At 37.8% G+C, this 19,062-nt stretch overlaps 1 protein-coding gene across 3 annotated transcripts in view; it reads right to left on the bottom strand.

The window, feature by feature from the left end:
- Positions 1–19,062, bottom strand: part of SLC12A6 (solute carrier family 12 member 6) — an 87,668-nt gene that overhangs the window by 35,117 nt on the left and 33,489 nt on the right. For 2 of the 3 annotated variants that reach the window (XM_055537234.1, XM_055537236.1), the window contains exon 2: positions 3,360–3,404. The exons of the other annotated variant lie outside the window; for it this stretch is intronic. In XM_055537234.1, the coding sequence (XP_055393209.1) occupies positions 3,360–3,404 (45 nt within the window). The remainder of the gene's footprint in view (positions 1–3,359; positions 3,405–19,062) is intronic. 3 annotated transcript variants of the gene reach the window in all.

Here is a 19,062-nt window from a genome sequence, read left to right as displayed (position 1 = left end):
CATTTGCAGATTCAACCAGCCACAACCTATGCAGTGCTGTAGTATTTACTATTGAAAAATATCCAAGTTTAAGAGGACCAGTGCAGTTCAAACCCAAATTGTAAGTGTCAAGTGTATACTGCCTGATTCAGACTGCTAATATTTCATTTAGGATATTTGTTTCTGTGTTCATAAGTAAAATTGGTCTATACTGTTCTCACATTGTCATTGTTAAGTTTTGGTATCAAGGTTATGCTAGTCTCAAACTGGGCAGAGAAGTGTCTACTTGCTTTTCTGTTCCTTGACAGAAAGTGTAGAAGAGAAATTATTTTGCCTTGAATGTTGGATAAAAACTGTAAACACGCCAGGGCCCACTGTTCATTTGCTTGCTTGCTTTCTAAAATGTTTTAAATGGAAAATGACGCACACATAAAAATTCATGAATTGTAAGCACACAGCTTAATTCTTTATCACAACTGCAGTTTCACCCTTCTGTACTTCTCCTCAGCCTGACCCTGTGTTTTGCAAGAGATCTGATGAGTCAGTGGAAACAGTAGATACATTAAAATAACTTTACCCTGTTGAAAGGAAAGCATTTAGAAGATTTGAAAGATCCTATTATAAACTCCATTCAGCAGGCAAGGCAACTGAAGCAGTTTTTCACCTACTGGGCCAAATTATCCTAAGTGAGATTTTTTATAGAATCTGGCAAGATTTTAATTCAAGCTACCAATGCCTTTTCTGAGGAATCATAAGATGATTAGAAGATATAACAATAAATTGTCTTTCACTCTTTTGCAACTCCAAAACTAAAAAAAATAAACCAGTAAGGGGAATACCCTGAAGGTCCAGTGGTTAGAACTCTGCTTTTTCACTGCTGAAGTTGCGGGTTCAACTCCTCGGGATTTCACAAGCCGCCGGCACGGCCAATAAATAAATAAAAATAAACCAATGCAGATTTTGAGGTTGTAGCTAAACATACTTAGAACAGGAGACAGAGGATGACTGTTATCAATAGCATGAGAAAAAAGGAGAATATAATCTAACCTAGTGAACCTAGGAGAGAGAACCCAGGGTAGAAGGATGAACTTAACCTAAACTGGATAAATTCCCAGGTTTATTTAAAAGTGAATGCAACTGTAGGTTGCCAAATGAGATTAATGTCTGCAGCAGCCTCTTTACAAATCCTAGGAGTTTTAGATAATACTGAGGGAACTCTTTATGATCGCATACTATTTCTTTTCACCTATAATTAATTTATCTACTTTCTTTTACTACAAAGTGCTTACTTGGAAACAAAACCCAGCTCAGTAGCACTGGAATGGCACCAACTCCCCTGATTGTTCATTGCATTAGCCAAGCCCTCCTCTACCTCCATTATACACATGTGTTCCTGCTCAGATGATGAACCACTCTTCAAATGTCTCTACCTGTCAGGCAGGTATCAGAGACAGAGCAATTTAACAGTTTAGGGGGAACTGTACTCTTTATGATCCACCAAAATCTTCTATGAAATCTTAATCATTCCTGGTTCAAATGTGAAATTTCTATACTAAGAAGACTAATTTTGAACAGTTAAATAAAAGTATAAAAAAGAGAATAGTGACAGCCCTAATACCACAAGGCTACATATTTAAAAGTACTTTTTATACTTTATTTATTTAAAGTATACATTTAAAAGTACTTAATTCACTCATAATTAAAGAGGTACAAATAAAAACTAGAGGTGCCATTTCACCTACTAAAGAAAAAATGTTAATATTGATAACACCTACATTTGATGATAGGGAGCTTAGTACGTGTCCATACTCTTTATTGATGGGTTTAAGTTGATGTATCTTCTTGAAAATATATATACCTTTTGACCCACTGTTATCCCACCAGGGATCAAACCCATGCACCCCGCATTAGAAGCAGAGAGTCCTAACCATTGGACTGCCAGGGAAGTATCAATTACACATTTTTATATTAAATAGTACGACTATCTTTTTTCCTTTTTCTATCATGGAGTTACACTGTACGGACCGTTCTGTGATTTCCTGTTTTTCACTTAATATTTTATCTTGGATATCTTAGTACATAAAGATCTGCCTCTTCTCTCTGCTTGTAGTAGAAAAGTATTTTATGTGTATACTATAATTTTATTTATGAGTATTTATTTCCAGGTGTTTACTGCTGTGTTGCAACGAACATCTTGTACATATATACTTGTACTCTCACTGCCAGTATATTTAAGTATACAAAGAGATGAGTATACATCTGTATAGATACATCTACACAGATCTATATAGTATATCTGTACAGTGTAACTCCACTGAAAGAAAAAGGAAAAGATACAGTCATAGGAAAAGAAGGGGACGACAGAGGACAAGATGGTTGGATGGCATCACGGACTCCATGGACATGAGTTTGAGCAGGTTCTGGGAGATGGCGAAGGATAGGGAAGCCTGGCATGCTACAGTCCCTGGGGTCGCCAAGAGTCAGACACAACTGAACAACAACAAAAGTATTTAATATATCGTTTAACTGAGACTTCCCTGGCAGTCCAGAGGTTAGGACTCCCTGCTTCTAATGCAGGGGGCCCAGGTTTGATCCCTGGTCAGGGAACTAAGACTCCGTACACCATGAGGCCAAAATAAATAAGTGATAAATTAAAAAGCAAAAGAAAATATGTAATTAAAAACTTCTGTAAGAATTCACAATAAAGTATCTATAGCAAGTTTACCTTGTGGGAGCAGAGGTGAGGTAGGATACTTTACAGGCCCTCTGTATTTTTTATATATATATATATATATATATATATATATTTACTTTTGATATTATTTGAATTCCTTTCATTCCAGAGTATGTTTTTATATTTGAAAAATTCATCAGTTTTGAGATGTAATTTCTTATCAAATTACAAGTTTACTGCAATTTAAGTAAGTGATACCTAAAAGAAATCAATTCATCTCCATAACTTATTTCACAGACAAGGAATTTGAACATCAATTTCTTTGGCTTGCTGAATGAAGGCTGTACTGTTCATGAAGTACTTTTGAGAATTAAAATGAAGGTGATCACAAGATATTACAGAATATTGTATTTTCTTTTCAAAATTATCTTGGAAAAAAGAAGCTCTAACTCTTATAGACCTTTTTTAAAACCACAGACCATGTAAAATTACTTTTTAATGGAACTAAATTGAGTCTTAACAATCAACTACAGAATAGATTGCTAAAACTTACCAAGTTGGGAATAGAACAGCAGGAAAAGAAGCTGAGGAGTGAAAAGTGGAAAAGGGGTACAGAAAATAGAATTAGAGAAGGGAATAATCTCTCTTAGTATAAGCAGGAAAAGGATGACTTTAGAGAGAATGAGTCCCCACAGAAATACTGTACCTAACAGCTGGCTGTGTTCCCCTGTGATGGAGTTCTGACTCGGGTCTGAAAAACAAACAATTGAAAAGAAAAGAAAAATGAATGAACAAAACAAATAATTTCTTAAAAATCAGCAACAAAAGTCAACCAAGGAAATAAGCAAAAAAAAAAAAAATGCTCAAGAAACATTAATGAAAGGATAATAAAAATGACTATTATAAAAAATAATCCCACAGCTTCCTCAAAAAGTTAAACAGATATGCCATGTGACTCATGGTACATACACAAACAAACTGCAAACAGGGACTCAGATACTTGTAGAACAATGTTTACAGCAGCGTTATCCACAACAGCCAAGGGTAGAAATAATGCAAGTTACCTCCAAACATGAATGGGTAAACAAAATGTGGTGCAGATGGTCCTTGACTTATAATGGCTTGACTTAAAGATTTTTTTATTTTATGATGGTGCAAAAAGCAATATGCATTCAGTAGAAACCATATTTCAAATTTTGATCTTTTCCAGGCTAGTGATATGCAGTACAATATTCTCTTGTGATGCTGGGCAGGGGAGCATGCAGCAACTCCCAGTTAGACATATAATCAACAGGATAAACAACCATAACAATAATTCTGTACCCAGACAATCTGTTCTCTACTTTTAGTATTCAGTAAATTACATGAGATATTCAACACACTGTTATAAAATAGGCTTTGTGTTAGATGATTTTGCCCAATAGAAGTGTTCTGAACTTAAGACAGGCTAGGCTAAATTATAATGTTTGGTAGGTAGGTATAGCAAATGCACTCTGAGTTACAATATTTTTAATTTAGGAAGGGTTTATTGGGATGTAACCCTACTGTATGTCAAATAAGATACACACACACACACACACTGGGATATTATTCAGCCATGAAAAGGAATCAAGTTCTGATACACGTGCATATACCCTGAAAACATTACACTAAGGGGGAAAAGCCAGAAGCAGAAGAACAAATATTGCATGATTCCATTTATATGAAATATCTAGAAAGGGCAAATTGGCAAATTTGCAAAGATAGAAAATAGGTTAGAGGTTAGCAGGGGCTGGGGACTGGAGGTGGAGTTGGGAGTAGGATGTTATTATTTAATAAGTCATTAAAGAATTTCAATCTAAAATAGAACTGGAGCATATAAAATGGCAAGACTCATCCATGTGCCCTCAGGAAGACAAAACTTAAAGACTAAGAGGCTGATTTCCCCAAAATGCCTGACTTACAGAAACAAAATTTTCTCAGATGAGATGATGGGGGGTTGATCAGAGGCCTCATTTCAACCCTGGTAGTTTTGCCAGAGACATGAACAAGAGATGACCCAAACTGGGTTACTCTCACAAAGTGGGCTGAACAGAGCGTTGTTTGTGTGACTAGACTAATTCTGTCTGCTCAGGAAGTTTTCAAGGCTGGTCTCTGTTTGTTTTTGATTTTAACTGACTCAAACTGAACTCTCCCCTCTTTACATTCCCTGCCCATAAATATAACCTTTCCTAAACTTTGACCAGATTCATCTATAGCTTACTACAGTTTGCTTGTCCCAAATTGCAACTCCTCTGCTGTTACTGAATAAACTCATCTTTTCTAGCTTGCCTCAGTTTACCTCTTCATTAGGTCAGAGTACAGAGTTTCTTTTCTTTTTGACAACACAGCACAGCATGTGGAACTTCCTTGACTGGGCGACCAGGGATCAAACCTGTGTCCCCTGCAGTGGAAGCGTGGAGTCTTAACCACTGGACCACCAGGGAAGTCCCAGAGTTTCTTTTTAAAACAAATTTTTTGGCCATGCAGTGCAGCTTGTGGGATCTTATTAGTTCCCCGACCAGGGATCAAACCCAGGTCCACCCACAGCAGTTGAAAGCATGGAGTTCTAAACACTGGACCGTCAGAGAATTCCGAGAAGACACAGTTTCTGTTTGGGGTGGTGAGAAATTTTGGAAACACTGGTAATGGTTGCACAACACTGTGAATGTATTTAATGTCACTGCACTAAAAAATGGTTAAAATGGTACCGTGGCAAATTTTGTGTTGTATATATTTTTCTATAATAAAAAGTAAATTAAAAAATAATCACACAAATTTAGCCAATCAATATTAGTTCCATAAAGTAGAAGAATGATTCAGGACCTATGACATGAATTACACTGTCTCTTTAATGATCAAAGAATATGTAGCCATAGCAGCTGCAAGTCAAGACATAAGTAAAGCATTCATTACTACCAGCAGATATGTTCTGATCTGACTTTAAGATAAAATGACTAAACTGGCTTTTATAAATATCTCTTTCTTCAGTATTTTGTGATATAATTAGTGACAATAAACCAAGTTCTTAGTCCAAGAGATACTGACAATGCCAATTAACAACTTGTTTATTTAAAGGCTTGTAAAGCGTTAAAAGCTCAATAAGGAAAAGACTCTGAACTCCACTTTCCTCAAAGAGTAAATCTCTTAAGATATAGAGAATTACATCTGGATTTCTTGAATGTGTTTGGGAAATGTATAATTATGGCTGATTTGTGTTTTTGTATGGCAGAAACCAACATACATTGTAAAAATTAAAAAACAAAAAATAATATTAAAAAAATAATTTTAGACCAGGGTCTATGAACAATGAGGAAAAAATTACATCTTCATTTTCACTAACCTCTAATTGAAGTCAAGTATTTTTCCCAAATATGATGTAGGCAACAAACTACATTAAAAAAAAATTACCTGTGATTTTTGTCAACAATAACTGATATTTTCATATCACATTACAGTTGTATATACCTCATATCTTTTAGGTTCTACACTACTTTGAAATTATGGTAGTTATTAGAGTGCCTGCTAGGTTTAAACAGGTTTAAGACTGCCAAAGAGGTCCAAGATACAAAAAATACTAAGATTTACTATTTCAAACAAAATTCAAATAACATTTTCCATGGTGTTTCTAAATATCAATGTATACATAATTAAATCTAACACTAAGCAGCCCGGACAGACAGAACCAATCAGAAACTATACAAATTCTGATTTCTGATGTATACAGTATATATTAGAGTATATTCTACATAATATAATCAACAAAGACATAAGATAGAAATCTGATTCCTAGAACTAAAGTTTTAAATGCTATGTGAGCATTTACTGATATATTTTGAGAAGACTTTCTTCCACAATTTTGTTTTAAGAGAAATTTCAAATTTTTAAAAGATATTTTCCCCAACATGCTAGAAAAGGATTTCTCAGTTTTTAATTTATTTGTTTTTAATTTAAACCAGTTTTATTTCCTATGTAAATAAAGAATATGGGTTGTTTCTGTACATAAGACAAAAGTAGGACTAACAGTTCTGTAGCATATTAACATATCATACAAGCTCTCTCTCTCACACACACACAGGATGAGAGGGTAACAGGTAGGCAGGCCAGAGGTGTGTACACACACACACACACACACACACACACACACACAGGATGAGAGGGTAACAGGTAGGCAGGCCAGAGGTCCCCAGGTGGCAGGAGGAAATAAACTGCAAGTGGCGGACTTATTTTTTTCTTCTCTACACAAATTTAAAAGAAGTTTCTTTTAATTCTGTGCTGTAGACACCTGGTTCTGCATGAACTTTTCTCAAACCTTGAGCTAACCAATGCATTTTTCTTATGGAAATGTTTTTCTTAAGCTATGTTAATGAAACTATGTATTTGCTTTGGGATCTGCCTTTCTTCAAAATGGTTCTGCCTCAGTTCAGTTCAGTTGCTCAGTTGTGTCCGACTCTTTGCAACCCCCTGGACAGCATGCCAGGCCTCCCTGTCCATCACCAACTCCCAGAGCTTGCTCAAACCCATGTCCATTGAGTTGGTGATGCCATCCAACTATCTCATCCTCTGTTGTCCCTTTCTCCTCCTGCCTTCAATCTTTCCCAGCATCAGGGTCTTTTCCAATGAGTCAGCTCTTCACATCAGGTGACTCAAGTATTGGGAGTTTCAGCTTCAACATCAGTCCTTCCAATGAACACCCAGGACTGGTTTGATCTCCCTGCAGTCCAACAGACTCTCACGAGTCTTCTCCAATACCACAGTTCAATAGCATCAATTCTTCGGTGCTCAGCTTCCTTTATAGTCCAACTCTCACATCCATACATGACTACTGGAAAAACTATAGCTTTGACTAGATGGACCTTTGCTGGCAAAGTTATATCTTTGCTTTTTAATATGCTGTCTCTAGGTTGGTCATAACTTTTCTTCCAAGGAGCAAGCGTCTTTTAATTTCATGGCTGCAGTCACCATCTACAGTGATTTTGGAGCTCCCCAAAATAAAGTCTCTCATTGTTTCCACTGTTTTCCCATCTATTTGCCATGAAGGGATGGGACCGGATACCATGATCTTAGTTTTCTGAATGTTCGCCTAAGACTAACTTTTTTCTTTTCTCTGACCTTGGGCTGATAACAGCTCAACAAACAAGTATTCATGCCAATTGTTTTATGGCTGGGAATGACACACCTTGTGCCGTTCTATCTCAAAAATGCACGCTGTTGGTGAGAAAGTAAAAGTTAGTCGCACAGTCGTGTCCAACCCTTTGCGACCCCATGGACTGTGGCCCACCAGGCTCCTCTGTCCAAGGAATTCTCCAGGCAAGAACACTGGAGTGGGTTGCCATTTCCTTCTCCAGGGGATTTTCCCAACCCAGGAATCAAACCCGGGTCTCCTGCATTGCAGGCAGATTCTTTACCAACTGAGCCACTAGGGAAGCCCATTGTGGGAGAGGGGCCTGGTGAAACTCCCTTAGCCATGAGGTGTCTCTCTCATCTGATTAGCAGCTTTCTAACAGAAATAAAACGCCTTGCTAAAAATTAGCAAGGGGCATTCTTCTTGCCTTCTTCTGGGGTCTATGTCAGAAGCTTTCCCTATGTCTTTTATACTTGAATAAAATTCTGTTACACAAAAAGCTCCAAGTGGTCAAGCCTGGTCTCTGGCTCCAGATCGAAAGCCTCTCCTCTGGAGGTCACAAATCCCATTGTAGTACACAGCTCATGGCAACCACCTTTCACTATCATTACAGGAAAACAGGTATATAAGTAACATGAAAGGAAGAGTAGAGAAAGAATCATATGATTTCAGAACCAGAAGAGCCTTGATCATCATCTAGATATACTCCAGTGATTCTAAAGGAAAAGTTGTAGAAAAGTTATTAGCATCATCTATTTTCTTCCTAAAACTATACCAACAATCCTTCTGAAGATTCTGATTCCCACATATTGTCACTAATAGGAATGCATTTATCCATCAGGTGTGCTGGGACAGAACAAAGCTGAGAACCTTGGATTTTAACATATATAACTGACAAGATGAATGCTTGGGTTAATGAATGACCAAAGACACACCACACTATGACAAAAAAGAAAGGTTGGAGATAACAGTCATGACGTTTCAAGAACCTATACTCATGTTTCTTAATACTCTGTAATTCTAATTTCCTTGTTCTAAAATAAAGTACAATAGCCTAAAACAAGTTATCTGGAATTGCCAGGGCATGTATCTGTGAAAAAAAAAAAATCTCAGATAACTCAGACAGAATAGGTATATAAATGACTTTTTCTTTAAAAGAACTACCACTTTCTTTACTGTATATTTTCTTGGCTTCTGAGATGTGCACACATGATTACATGCATTTTCTAGTTAAGCCAAGACTTTTCCCTTGAACATTCTCCTATACAGTCAGTCCTCTACTTCTGAGGGATGGGGGTGGGAGTGGGGTGGAACCTACTGATTTGGAGGGCCAACTACACTACACCATTTTATATAAGGGATCTGAGCATCTGTGCATTCTGGTATTCCAAGGGTAGTGGGGAGGGTCCTGGAACCAATCCCACCTGGATTCTAATGGATGACCATATTTAAGATGAGTAAAAATAAGTCTACTGTGTAGTTCTTTACAAGATTTTTCATTTATTATAATTAAAGGAACATAGGGCAATCTTTTTTTTTTTTTTTAAGTCGCTCAGTCATGTCTGACTCTTAGCGACCCCGTGGACTGCAGCCCACCAGGCTCCTCCGTCCGTGGGATTTTTCCAGGCAAGAGTACTGGAGTGGGGTGCCATTTCCTTCTCCAATGCATGAAAGTGAAAAGTGAAAGTGAAGTCGCTCAGTCATGTCCGACTCTTAGCGACCCCATAGACTGCAGCCCACCAGGCTCCTCCGTCCATGCGATTTTCCAGGCAAGAGTACTGGAGTGGGGTGCCATTGCCTTCTCCGGGGCAATCTTTACTTAATACTTATTTGGTAATATGAAGACTAACTCCCAAGGACCTGCAAATAAATGCTTAATATATGTAAAAGCTGAAACAAGGGCAAATCTAGGAGTAAACAAGTTCATGAACCCCTAGAATGAAACTAGCTATGCCTGTAAAAAAAAAATCACAATTGGTAAATGGGTTTATTAAGTTGAAGGGTGTTTCTGGGCATGCAATCCAAATTGTGTTCAACAGCGCTCTGAGATATGTCTGGGCACCTTTGTATTGTTCTGTATCTGAACTCTCCCATTCAACATTTTTTCTGCCTGTGTCACTAATGAGGGCACACCCAACCCAGGTTTGCCTAATCCTGGGAGTCGTCCTATATATGACTCCAAATGCTATCTGTTTTAACCAAATTACTTCCTGTAATGAGAACAATCTGCCAATAATGTAACTGTTTTAACCCTTTGATAGCCTTCCTAAATTAAGCTATTTCTAAGTCATAATACAACCAGATTATATACAAAAGCCCGTGAAACTCTACAGATAAAACGGCAGTTCAAATACAAAATAGAAACATGTACCTTTTCACAATGGGTAAATGGCATCAGAAAAGTGAACTGAAACTATTTCTTTGGAACTATAATGATATAGTAGTTTTATAAAACGGATACTTGCTCAATATACTTGGTTTATCCTAGGCACATGGTAAAGAACAGAGATTTTATTTCTTGCCATGTGCCTCAGAGAATAGAGAGAAAAAAAATGGCTGTGGGCGGTATTCACATGCAAAACTGCCTCTCTATGAAGTTTTTCTGAAAAGCCTTACTATCTCCCTTAGTTTGCCCATAGCAATAGTCTTTTTCTGAATTTCCTTTGATAATCATTTCATCTACCATTCTTGGCAGAGAATTTGAAGCAAATGAAAGCTAAAAGAATCAGTAATTTCATTAAAATAACACAATCAATAATAGAAACTATTGCCTAAACATGTAGAAAAAGAAGTAGGCATGACCAAGGGCAAGCAGAAATTATTTAAAGATACCAAATACCTGAAATCACCAGTCTTAACACATTTCTAATTTTTTCAATTCCAACTTTAAAAAAAACAAAGCAGCAACATCATCATAAGCCATTTGGACTCAAAATTAGGTAAAGATGATTAAAGATGAAATAAAAAACAATTACTCTAACATTCACGTTTATTAGATTATGCCTCTATTTTGAGTAAGTTCTAATTTTGGTGGGAAACTTAGGAGGGAAAACAAGTTGATATAAAGTAAAATCTGAAAAAGCTATCTTCTTTACATAGATCTTGAACTGACTTCAGTGAAACTAGACAGACCTAAAAAAATTCACATGTGATTAATTGAATACAAATAAATAGATGGGTGAAAAAAATCAAGCAATTTTAGGCAAAGTAATTAAGTAATAAGATGGAAATGTAAAGCAGTGCCTACAAAAAGTTACTAAATCATTAGTTATTTACACTTGGTGTATACCCCATAAAGGAAAATCAAGAGACCCTTTTTGATTTTTTTTAATGTAATAGAAATATAACTTTTAAAAGATATTTAGAAGTATCTGCCAAAAAAGACAGTATCTATTGAAACAGAGTAGGACCCTGTAGGGGCTCCTGGGCATGGGGGTCTTTCAGTTCAGCCTCCATGACCTTCCCTGAGTTCCAAAGAGCAGGTTCAAACAGTTGCCAGTCTGGAAGGGAAAGGATGCAGTCAAGAGAGAACAGCCAGGAAACAACAAAGCAGCCTTGGGGCAGGGTGTAAGAGGAGCCACACAAAGGCCTTAGAAGGGGTGTAACCTTGGCACGTTTGCCAAACAATGAGGCTAAAATACAGAGAGGAGGAAAGTGGTTTTTAAAGAAAGAAAGGTCAGAAAATTAGGTAGCAGATACGTCTTGCAGTACTGCAGACTATGGTAAAGAGTATGATAAGAAAATGATATGAAATAGCTGGAAAGGTTTTAAATATCTCATGATAGGTTTGATTAACTTTTTAGAAGATGGAGGCTGCTGGTTGAAGAGAGGACTGTAGCAGGAGCAAGAGCAGAAATGGGAGAACCAACTAGGAGTCTACTGTAGAAATCTTAGAAAGGTATGATTAGGACTGTAGTGAAGATGGTAAAAGTTGAGAGTCTGATGATATCTTCTGGAATGAGGGCTCATGAGTCAGTCTTCAAAGGTAATGTTCCTGTGACTTTAAGTTTTGTAGCCCTTTTCATTTTTCTATTCAATAAATATTTCTTGGGTACCTTCTACATGTGAGCCGTCCCAGATAGCTCAGTTGGTAAAGAATCCGCATGCAATGCAGGAGACCCTGGTTCAATCCCTGGGTTGGGAAGACTCCCTGGAGAAGGAAAAGGCTATTCTGGCCTGGAGAATTCCATGGACTTACAGTCCATGGGGTTGCAAAGAGTCAGACACGACTAAATGACTCACTACATATGAAACACTGCGAACTACTAGAAATGTTACAATAAAATCCCTGCCATCAAAGAGCTTACATGTTAGCGGAGAAGAGAAAAACAAACAAGCTAAGTGTCAAGAGTAATAAGAAAACAAAAAAGAAAAGCAGAGTAAGAATAGAGAGGATTAGTGGGTGGATGGTTTGTGTGCTAATTTATAATTTAGACACTGAATCTAAAGAACGTCTGTCAGATAATGTGACATTTGACCAGAAAGTTATCTGCTAGAAGAACACTGCAGGCAAAGGGAACAGTTAGTGCAAAGACCCTGAAGCAGGTACCTGTTGGCTTGTTCAATAAACAGCAAGGAAGCTAAGTTACACAACAGAACAGCAAGATAAAAGTGGTAAGATGTGGGATAAGAGATGGATGTGTGTCAGGGGCAGGGGCACAGATTATGTGGAGCCTTGTTGGGACACAGTAGGGACTTTTACTTTGAGTGAGCAAGAAATCCATTGGAAGGTTTTGATTTGTATTTTAATATGACCACTCTAGCTGGAGAAGAGATTGCAGGAGGCAAGTTGAGGAAGGAGAAAATTGTTAGAAGGCTTTTACAATAGTCCCAGAAAAGATAAACGGTAGTGTGGATCAACTCAGTGGTAGTGGAGGTGCTGAGAAGTAATCAGATGCTGGGTGTGTATCGATGGAAGGATTCACAAGATTAGCATGCTGATGACTGCACATGGGACAGGGGGAAAGAAAGGAGTCAAAGTTTTTTCCATCAATTATGTGAACAGAGATGCCATTTACTGAGTTGTGGAAGACTGAGAGAAGAGCAATGATGGTGAAGTTTTAAAGACACCTAAAACTGTTAGATACTGTGAGGAATAAAAGAATGAGTATATTTCTAACATTAGGAAGCTCATAATTTTGTTGAAGAGTCAAATTCAACATAAAAAACTAAAAAAAGAATCCCTCTGCCATTCTGGGCATGAGACGATATAGTGAAAGCCATGTGGTTACGGAATCTAACACAGAGTCAGGGATGAAAGGGTAGAGACATTAGGAAGAGATAAAGATTGCCTATGGAAGACAGTAAATATGGTTTAATTTTTACTACCTGAAAACGTTTAGGAACTATACTATTTAACTTGTTATTTTTATATTTTGATTACTTCTGTAAGAACACAAGCATTCAGGGACTTGCCTGGGGGTCCAGTGGTTAAGAATCGCCCTTGTGATGTAGGAGATGCAGGTTCAGTGCCTGGCTGGGGGACTAAGATCCCACATGCCGTGGAGCAACTAGGTACCCCAACAAAGATCCCACGGCTGCAGCTAAGACCCGACACAGCCAAATAAATAAATATTAAAGAAAAAAAGAATGAGCACTCGTAAATATTTATCATAATTTTATACTAAAGGTTTATTAAATTCATTTGTTCTAAACATCTTGGCAGCTTTCATATCTGTGGTTCCAGGTTATCAGGATGTCACTCCATCTTCTCGCTATACCCTTACCATTAATCCTGTTACCCAGGAGTTGAAGCATTTTATCAAACAGAATTTTCTTACGCCTGTGCTAGAATGTCTGTAACATCTCTTCAGAACTCTATGGTCTCTTTTTTAACACGCTCAGAGCCTCTGCTTGGCAACGGTATCTAGCAAAATTAAAATCATTTATATTACATCTATTTTTAGTTTATATTTTATTTATACAGTGGCAAGCATGCTGAGATTTCATTTAGTGACAAAGTTTTCCATATAAAGGAAACAGAAAACCAGTGGCTCAATGTAAGAAAAAATATTAAATAATCCAAAAATGATATATAAAAATGGAAAGGTTATAAAGGTAGTCTCCAAGCAATTCAATTTAGGGAAATTTTTCCTACTATCATCATAGCAAGCCTACACAGAAAACCGGCAAGAAAGACTTACTTCTGTGTTCCAAAAGAAACTCAGAAAACTAAAATGAATTGCCTAAGGGGCTATAGCTGATAATCTGTGGTACTGCCTTTAGTGCTGCAAGGCTCCAAAGGAGAAGAGCAACATGGATTGAGTGCAGTAGGAATTTTAAGTAAAACTTTTAAAAATCTTAAAAATCATGTTGAACTCAAAATCAAAGAAGAGGAATAAACATGTTTGGAAGGGTTGATCCCTTAGGAAAAGTCATAAGAAATCTAAAGGAGATGAAAAACAATTGAAATTGTCTGTGTGGAAATCTAAAAATAAAAGCAGTATTTTAGGTAAGAAAACAAGAGTGCAATATGCAAATGAAATGAATATCAGATTTATCAGAGGCCAAGAAGATATAATTATTAACAGGCCACTGTAGTTTATCCATGTGCTAACAAGCATCTCTAGCATGGTCTCTAGATGGTTGTTTTTAGTTCAACCTATACTCTGAATACCTACTCTGTGTTAGGTGCTGTGCTTGGCACTAAGACACCAGTAGTAACACTTTCTTCTCAATAATCTGGAGAGAAAACATGCGAACGATTATGAAAACAATAAAAATAATTCTTATAGTATAGGTACAAATACTGTGGGAATCAAAAAGGAAGGAAAACAAAATAAAATGGTGATCAGGGATGGTCAATGGGATAACTGAGCTAAATTTTGAAGGATGGGTAGTTCATTAAAAAGCAGAATGGGTGAGAGAAAATGGACAAGGGGAGACATTCTAGTCAAAGAGGTTGACGAGGACATGGCTAATGGAGAAGTTCTGAAGATAACGTGGGAAATATACACCTAATAACATACCTGTATACAATATTAGGTATATACTATATCTAATCTATGGGCTTCCCAGGTGGCTCAGAGGTTAAAGCATCTGCCTGCAATGCGGGAGACCTGGGTTCGATTCCTGGGTCTGGAAGATTCCCTGGAGAAGGAACCAGCAACCCACTCCAGTATTTTTGCCTGGAGAAGCCCTTGGACGGAGGAGCCTGGTGGGCTACAGTCCATGTGGTCGCAAAGAGTTGGACACAACTGAGCGACTTCACTTTCACTTTCACATCTAATCTATAATGGTATATAATGTTATTTTAGTCTATAATTGCTGTTGTTCAGTCGTTAAGTCATATACAACTCTCTGTGACCACACGGACTGTACCAGGCTCCTCCATCTTCCACTATCTCCTGGAGTTTGCTCAAATTCATGTCCGCTCAGTTAGTGATGCTATTCAACCATCTCATCCTCTGCTGTCCCCTTCTCCTTTTACCTTCTATCTTTCCCAGCATGAAGGCCTTTTCCAATGAGTCTGCTCTTTACATCAGGTGGTCAAAGTATTAGAGCTTCAGCTTCAGCATCAATCCTTCCAATGAATATTCACGGTTGATTTCCTTTAGGATTGACTGGTTTGAGCTCCTTGCTGTCCAAGGGACTGTCAAGCATCTTCTCTAGCACTACAGTTTGAAATCATCAATTCTTTGGCACTCAGCCTTCTTTATGGTTCAACTCTCACAACTGTACATGACTACTGGAAAAATCACAGCTTTGACTAGATGGACCTTTGTCAGCAAAGTGACGTCTTTGCTTTTTAATATGCTCTCTAGGTTTGTCATAGGTTTCCTTCCAAGGAGCAAGGATCCTTTAATTTCATGGCTGCAGTCACTGTCCATAGGGATTTTGGAGCCCAAGAAAATAAAATCTGTCACTGTCATACATATATGCATTGTACCTAACATAAAATATATACTCATTTGACAGGAAAGGAGATTTTTAAAATTGATTTAAAAAGTGGGTAAGATACGAAGCAGAACCAGTCAGAAGATGTGTTTCCAACTTTTGATTCTTCCCCTTTCTCATTCATCAAATCCAGTCATTTGTGGCTTCCGTACCAATCTCTTCTTTCCATCACACTGCCATCTAGTAGAGTCTCATTATTCATAGACTAATTAAAATAGTTTAATTAGTCTCCCTGCCATCAATTTTCCCATCTTCAAACAATCCTTCATTTTCCTTCATATTAATTTTGCATTTATCAGCTTCTTTATTGCTTAAAAAAGACTTTCAAAGACCTCCAAGTGAAAATGCTAGGAGTGCCCAATCATTTTGTGAAGAGAAAATGGATTGTTCTCACTTCTTGTTTATATTTTGACATCATGTGGGCTGCTGATTCAAGTCTTTCCAAGAAAAGGAAAGGGCTGCCTTTTGCAGGCTGTGTCTCTACTCCTACTGTGAATTTTCTGGTTGGGCATGGTAGTGGTAATGATGGTGGTAGCAGAGGTTAATGGCTTAAGCAGCCATAAACAGATTCCAGTTTACATGTCTGAATCCCTTGCCTTATAGGGTGAACTCCAAAAACCTAATCCTGGCTTTCAAGTTCCTTTATAATCTAGCACTAGTCTGCTGCTGCTGCTACTGCTGCTAAATTGCTTTAGTCGTGTCCGACTCTGTGCGACCCCAGAGACGACAGCCCACCAGGCTCCCCCGTCCCTGGGATTCTCCAGGCACAACATCCATTGGATCATCAAAAAAACAAGAGAGTTCCAGAAAAACATCTACTTTTGCTTTGTTGACTATGCCAAAGCCTTTGACTGTGTGGATCACAACAAACTGTGGAAAATTCTTAAAGAGACTGGAATACCAGACCACCTGATCTGCCTCCTGACAAATCTTTATGCAGGTTAAAAGAAGCAAGAGTTAGAACTGGACATGGAACAACAGACTGGTTCCAAATCAGGAAAGGAATACATCAAGGCTGTATATTGTCACCCTGCTTATATAACTTATATGCAGAGTACATCATGCGAAATGCTGGGCTGGATGAAACACAAACTGGAATCAAGATTGCTGGGAGAAATATCAATAACCTCAGATACGCAGATGACACCACTCTTATGGCAGAAAGCAAAGAAGAACTAAAGAGCCTCTTGATGAAAGTGAAAGAGAAGAGTGAGAAAGTTGGGTTAAAATTCAACATTCAGAAAACGAAGATCATGGCATCTGGTCCCACCACTTCATGGCAAATAGATGGGGAAACAATGGAAACAGTGACAGACTTTATTTTTTGGGGCTCCAAAATCACTGTAGATGGTGATTGCAGCCATGAAATTCAAAGACACTTGCTCCTTGGAAGAAAAGCTATGACAAACAGCATAATAAAAAGCAGAGACATTACTTTACCAACAAAGGTCCATCTAGTCAAGGTTATGGTTTTTCCAGTAGTCATATATGGATGTGAGAGTTGGACTATGAAGAAAGCTGAGCACTGAAGAATTGATGCTTTTGAACTGTGGTGTTGGAGAAGACTCTTGAGAGTCCCTTGGACTGCAAGGAGATCCAACCAGTCCATCCTAAAGGAAATCCATCCTGAATATTCATTGGAAGGACTAATGATGAAGCTGAAACTCCAATACTTTGGCCACCTGATGCGAAGAACCAAGTCACTGGAAAAGACCCTGATGGTGGGAAAGATTGAAGGCGGGAGGAGAAGGGGACGACAGAGGATGAGATGGTTGCATGGCATCTCCAACATGATAGACATGAGTTTGAGTAGGCTCCAGGAGTTGGTGATAGATAGGGAAGCCTGGCATGCTGCAGTCCATGGGGTCGCAAAGAGTCGGATACAACTGAGCAACTGAACTGAACTGAACTGAACTGATCTGTATTTCATTTGTTGTCAGTGCCAGATAATACTTCATTATACGAATATACCACATTTATCTATTCATCAGTCGACATCTGGGTTGTTTCTATAACTGGGGCTATCATGCATAGTGCTGCAATGAACATTCCTCTACAATTTTCCATGTGAACATATATTCTTATTTTAAGTATATACCTAGAAGTGGAATTGCTGGATCATATGGTAACTCTATATTTAACTTCTTGAAGAACTGCCAAAGTGTTTTACAAAGTGTCTGCACCATTTTATGTTCCCACCGAAAATATATGGGGGTTTCAGTCTTTCCACATTCTTGTCAACGCTTGTTATGGTCCATCTTTTTTATCAGAACCATCCCAGCGGATGTGAAGCGGCCCCTTGTTGTGGTTCTGATGTGCATTTCCCTGATGATTAAAGTGCTTAAATGTGCTTATTTAGCACTTTCTCCTTTCCTCATCTCCATCTGGAAACCTCTTAGCTCTTGCCTCCCATAATTTTGAGGTTTTGCTTAGACTTATTTAGTACTTTTACATCATATATATTATTGAATTGTTCCCTGAAGTATGTTCCTTTTGATTAGAGTCCTTATTCAGCATAACATTCCCAGACAGTCTACCATCATTTTCCACTTTTTCTATCCCTTTCATTTTGTGACCTGTGCTCTGGCTCATTTATTTGGTTAAAAACCTTTCCTAAATATTCTCTAGTTATGTGGGTAATACACTCTCTAAAGTTACATTTATGCTGTAGCTCCTCCTTGTAGAGTGGATGATATTTTCACTGGAAATGGGGATTTGGGATTAGTCTTTTTCTGTTGGTAATCTGTGGATACTTTTTCACTGTCTCCTAATTCCCACTGGTGTGAATTGGAATTCTGATGTGAATCTCAGACTATTCTGAATATCATACTGTAATCTGGATGCCTCCAAAATGAATCCCTGGAGTTCAAAACTTTACCTGGATAAGCCTAGGTGTGTTTTTTACAACACTGATCTTCCCTGGAATGTCAATCTGCACAATGAACTTTAGCTCAGGAATTTTAAAAAAACATCTTTAATTACTACTTCTCTTCCATTTATTCCTTTTTCTGTAACTTGTATTAGCCACATTAGGTGTCCTCTTCCCAGTCTCTTTCCTATCCTATCTATCCTCAATCTATCCTCCAAGTTTCTTATTGTTTTTTTCAATCTATATTTTTAACTCTGGGCTTTGAATCTTCCAGGCCAATAAATGATCATACTCATTCAATTCTTTATTCAGTAATTAGGTACTGAGTGTTTACTATGTACAAGACTGTTCTATACACGGGCACTGACAGCAATCAGTGTACACAAGAGAAAAAAGTCCTGCTTTTACGTATTTACATTCTAGTGGACTTTTTTTTTAAGTGTATGTGCATGGATTGCAAGTCAGGTGGTACCAAGCATTTAGCAGGGAAATCGTTATCTT

Source organism: Bubalus kerabau, chromosome 10 (genome assembly GCF_029407905.1).
Source record: "Bubalus kerabau isolate K-KA32 ecotype Philippines breed swamp buffalo chromosome 10, PCC_UOA_SB_1v2, whole genome shotgun sequence".
In the NCBI taxonomy this organism is placed as follows: domain Eukaryota; kingdom Metazoa; phylum Chordata; class Mammalia; order Artiodactyla; family Bovidae; genus Bubalus; species Bubalus kerabau.
The sequence above is the reverse complement of the archived record's forward strand: the minus strand, read 5'-3'. Positions and strand labels throughout refer to the sequence as shown.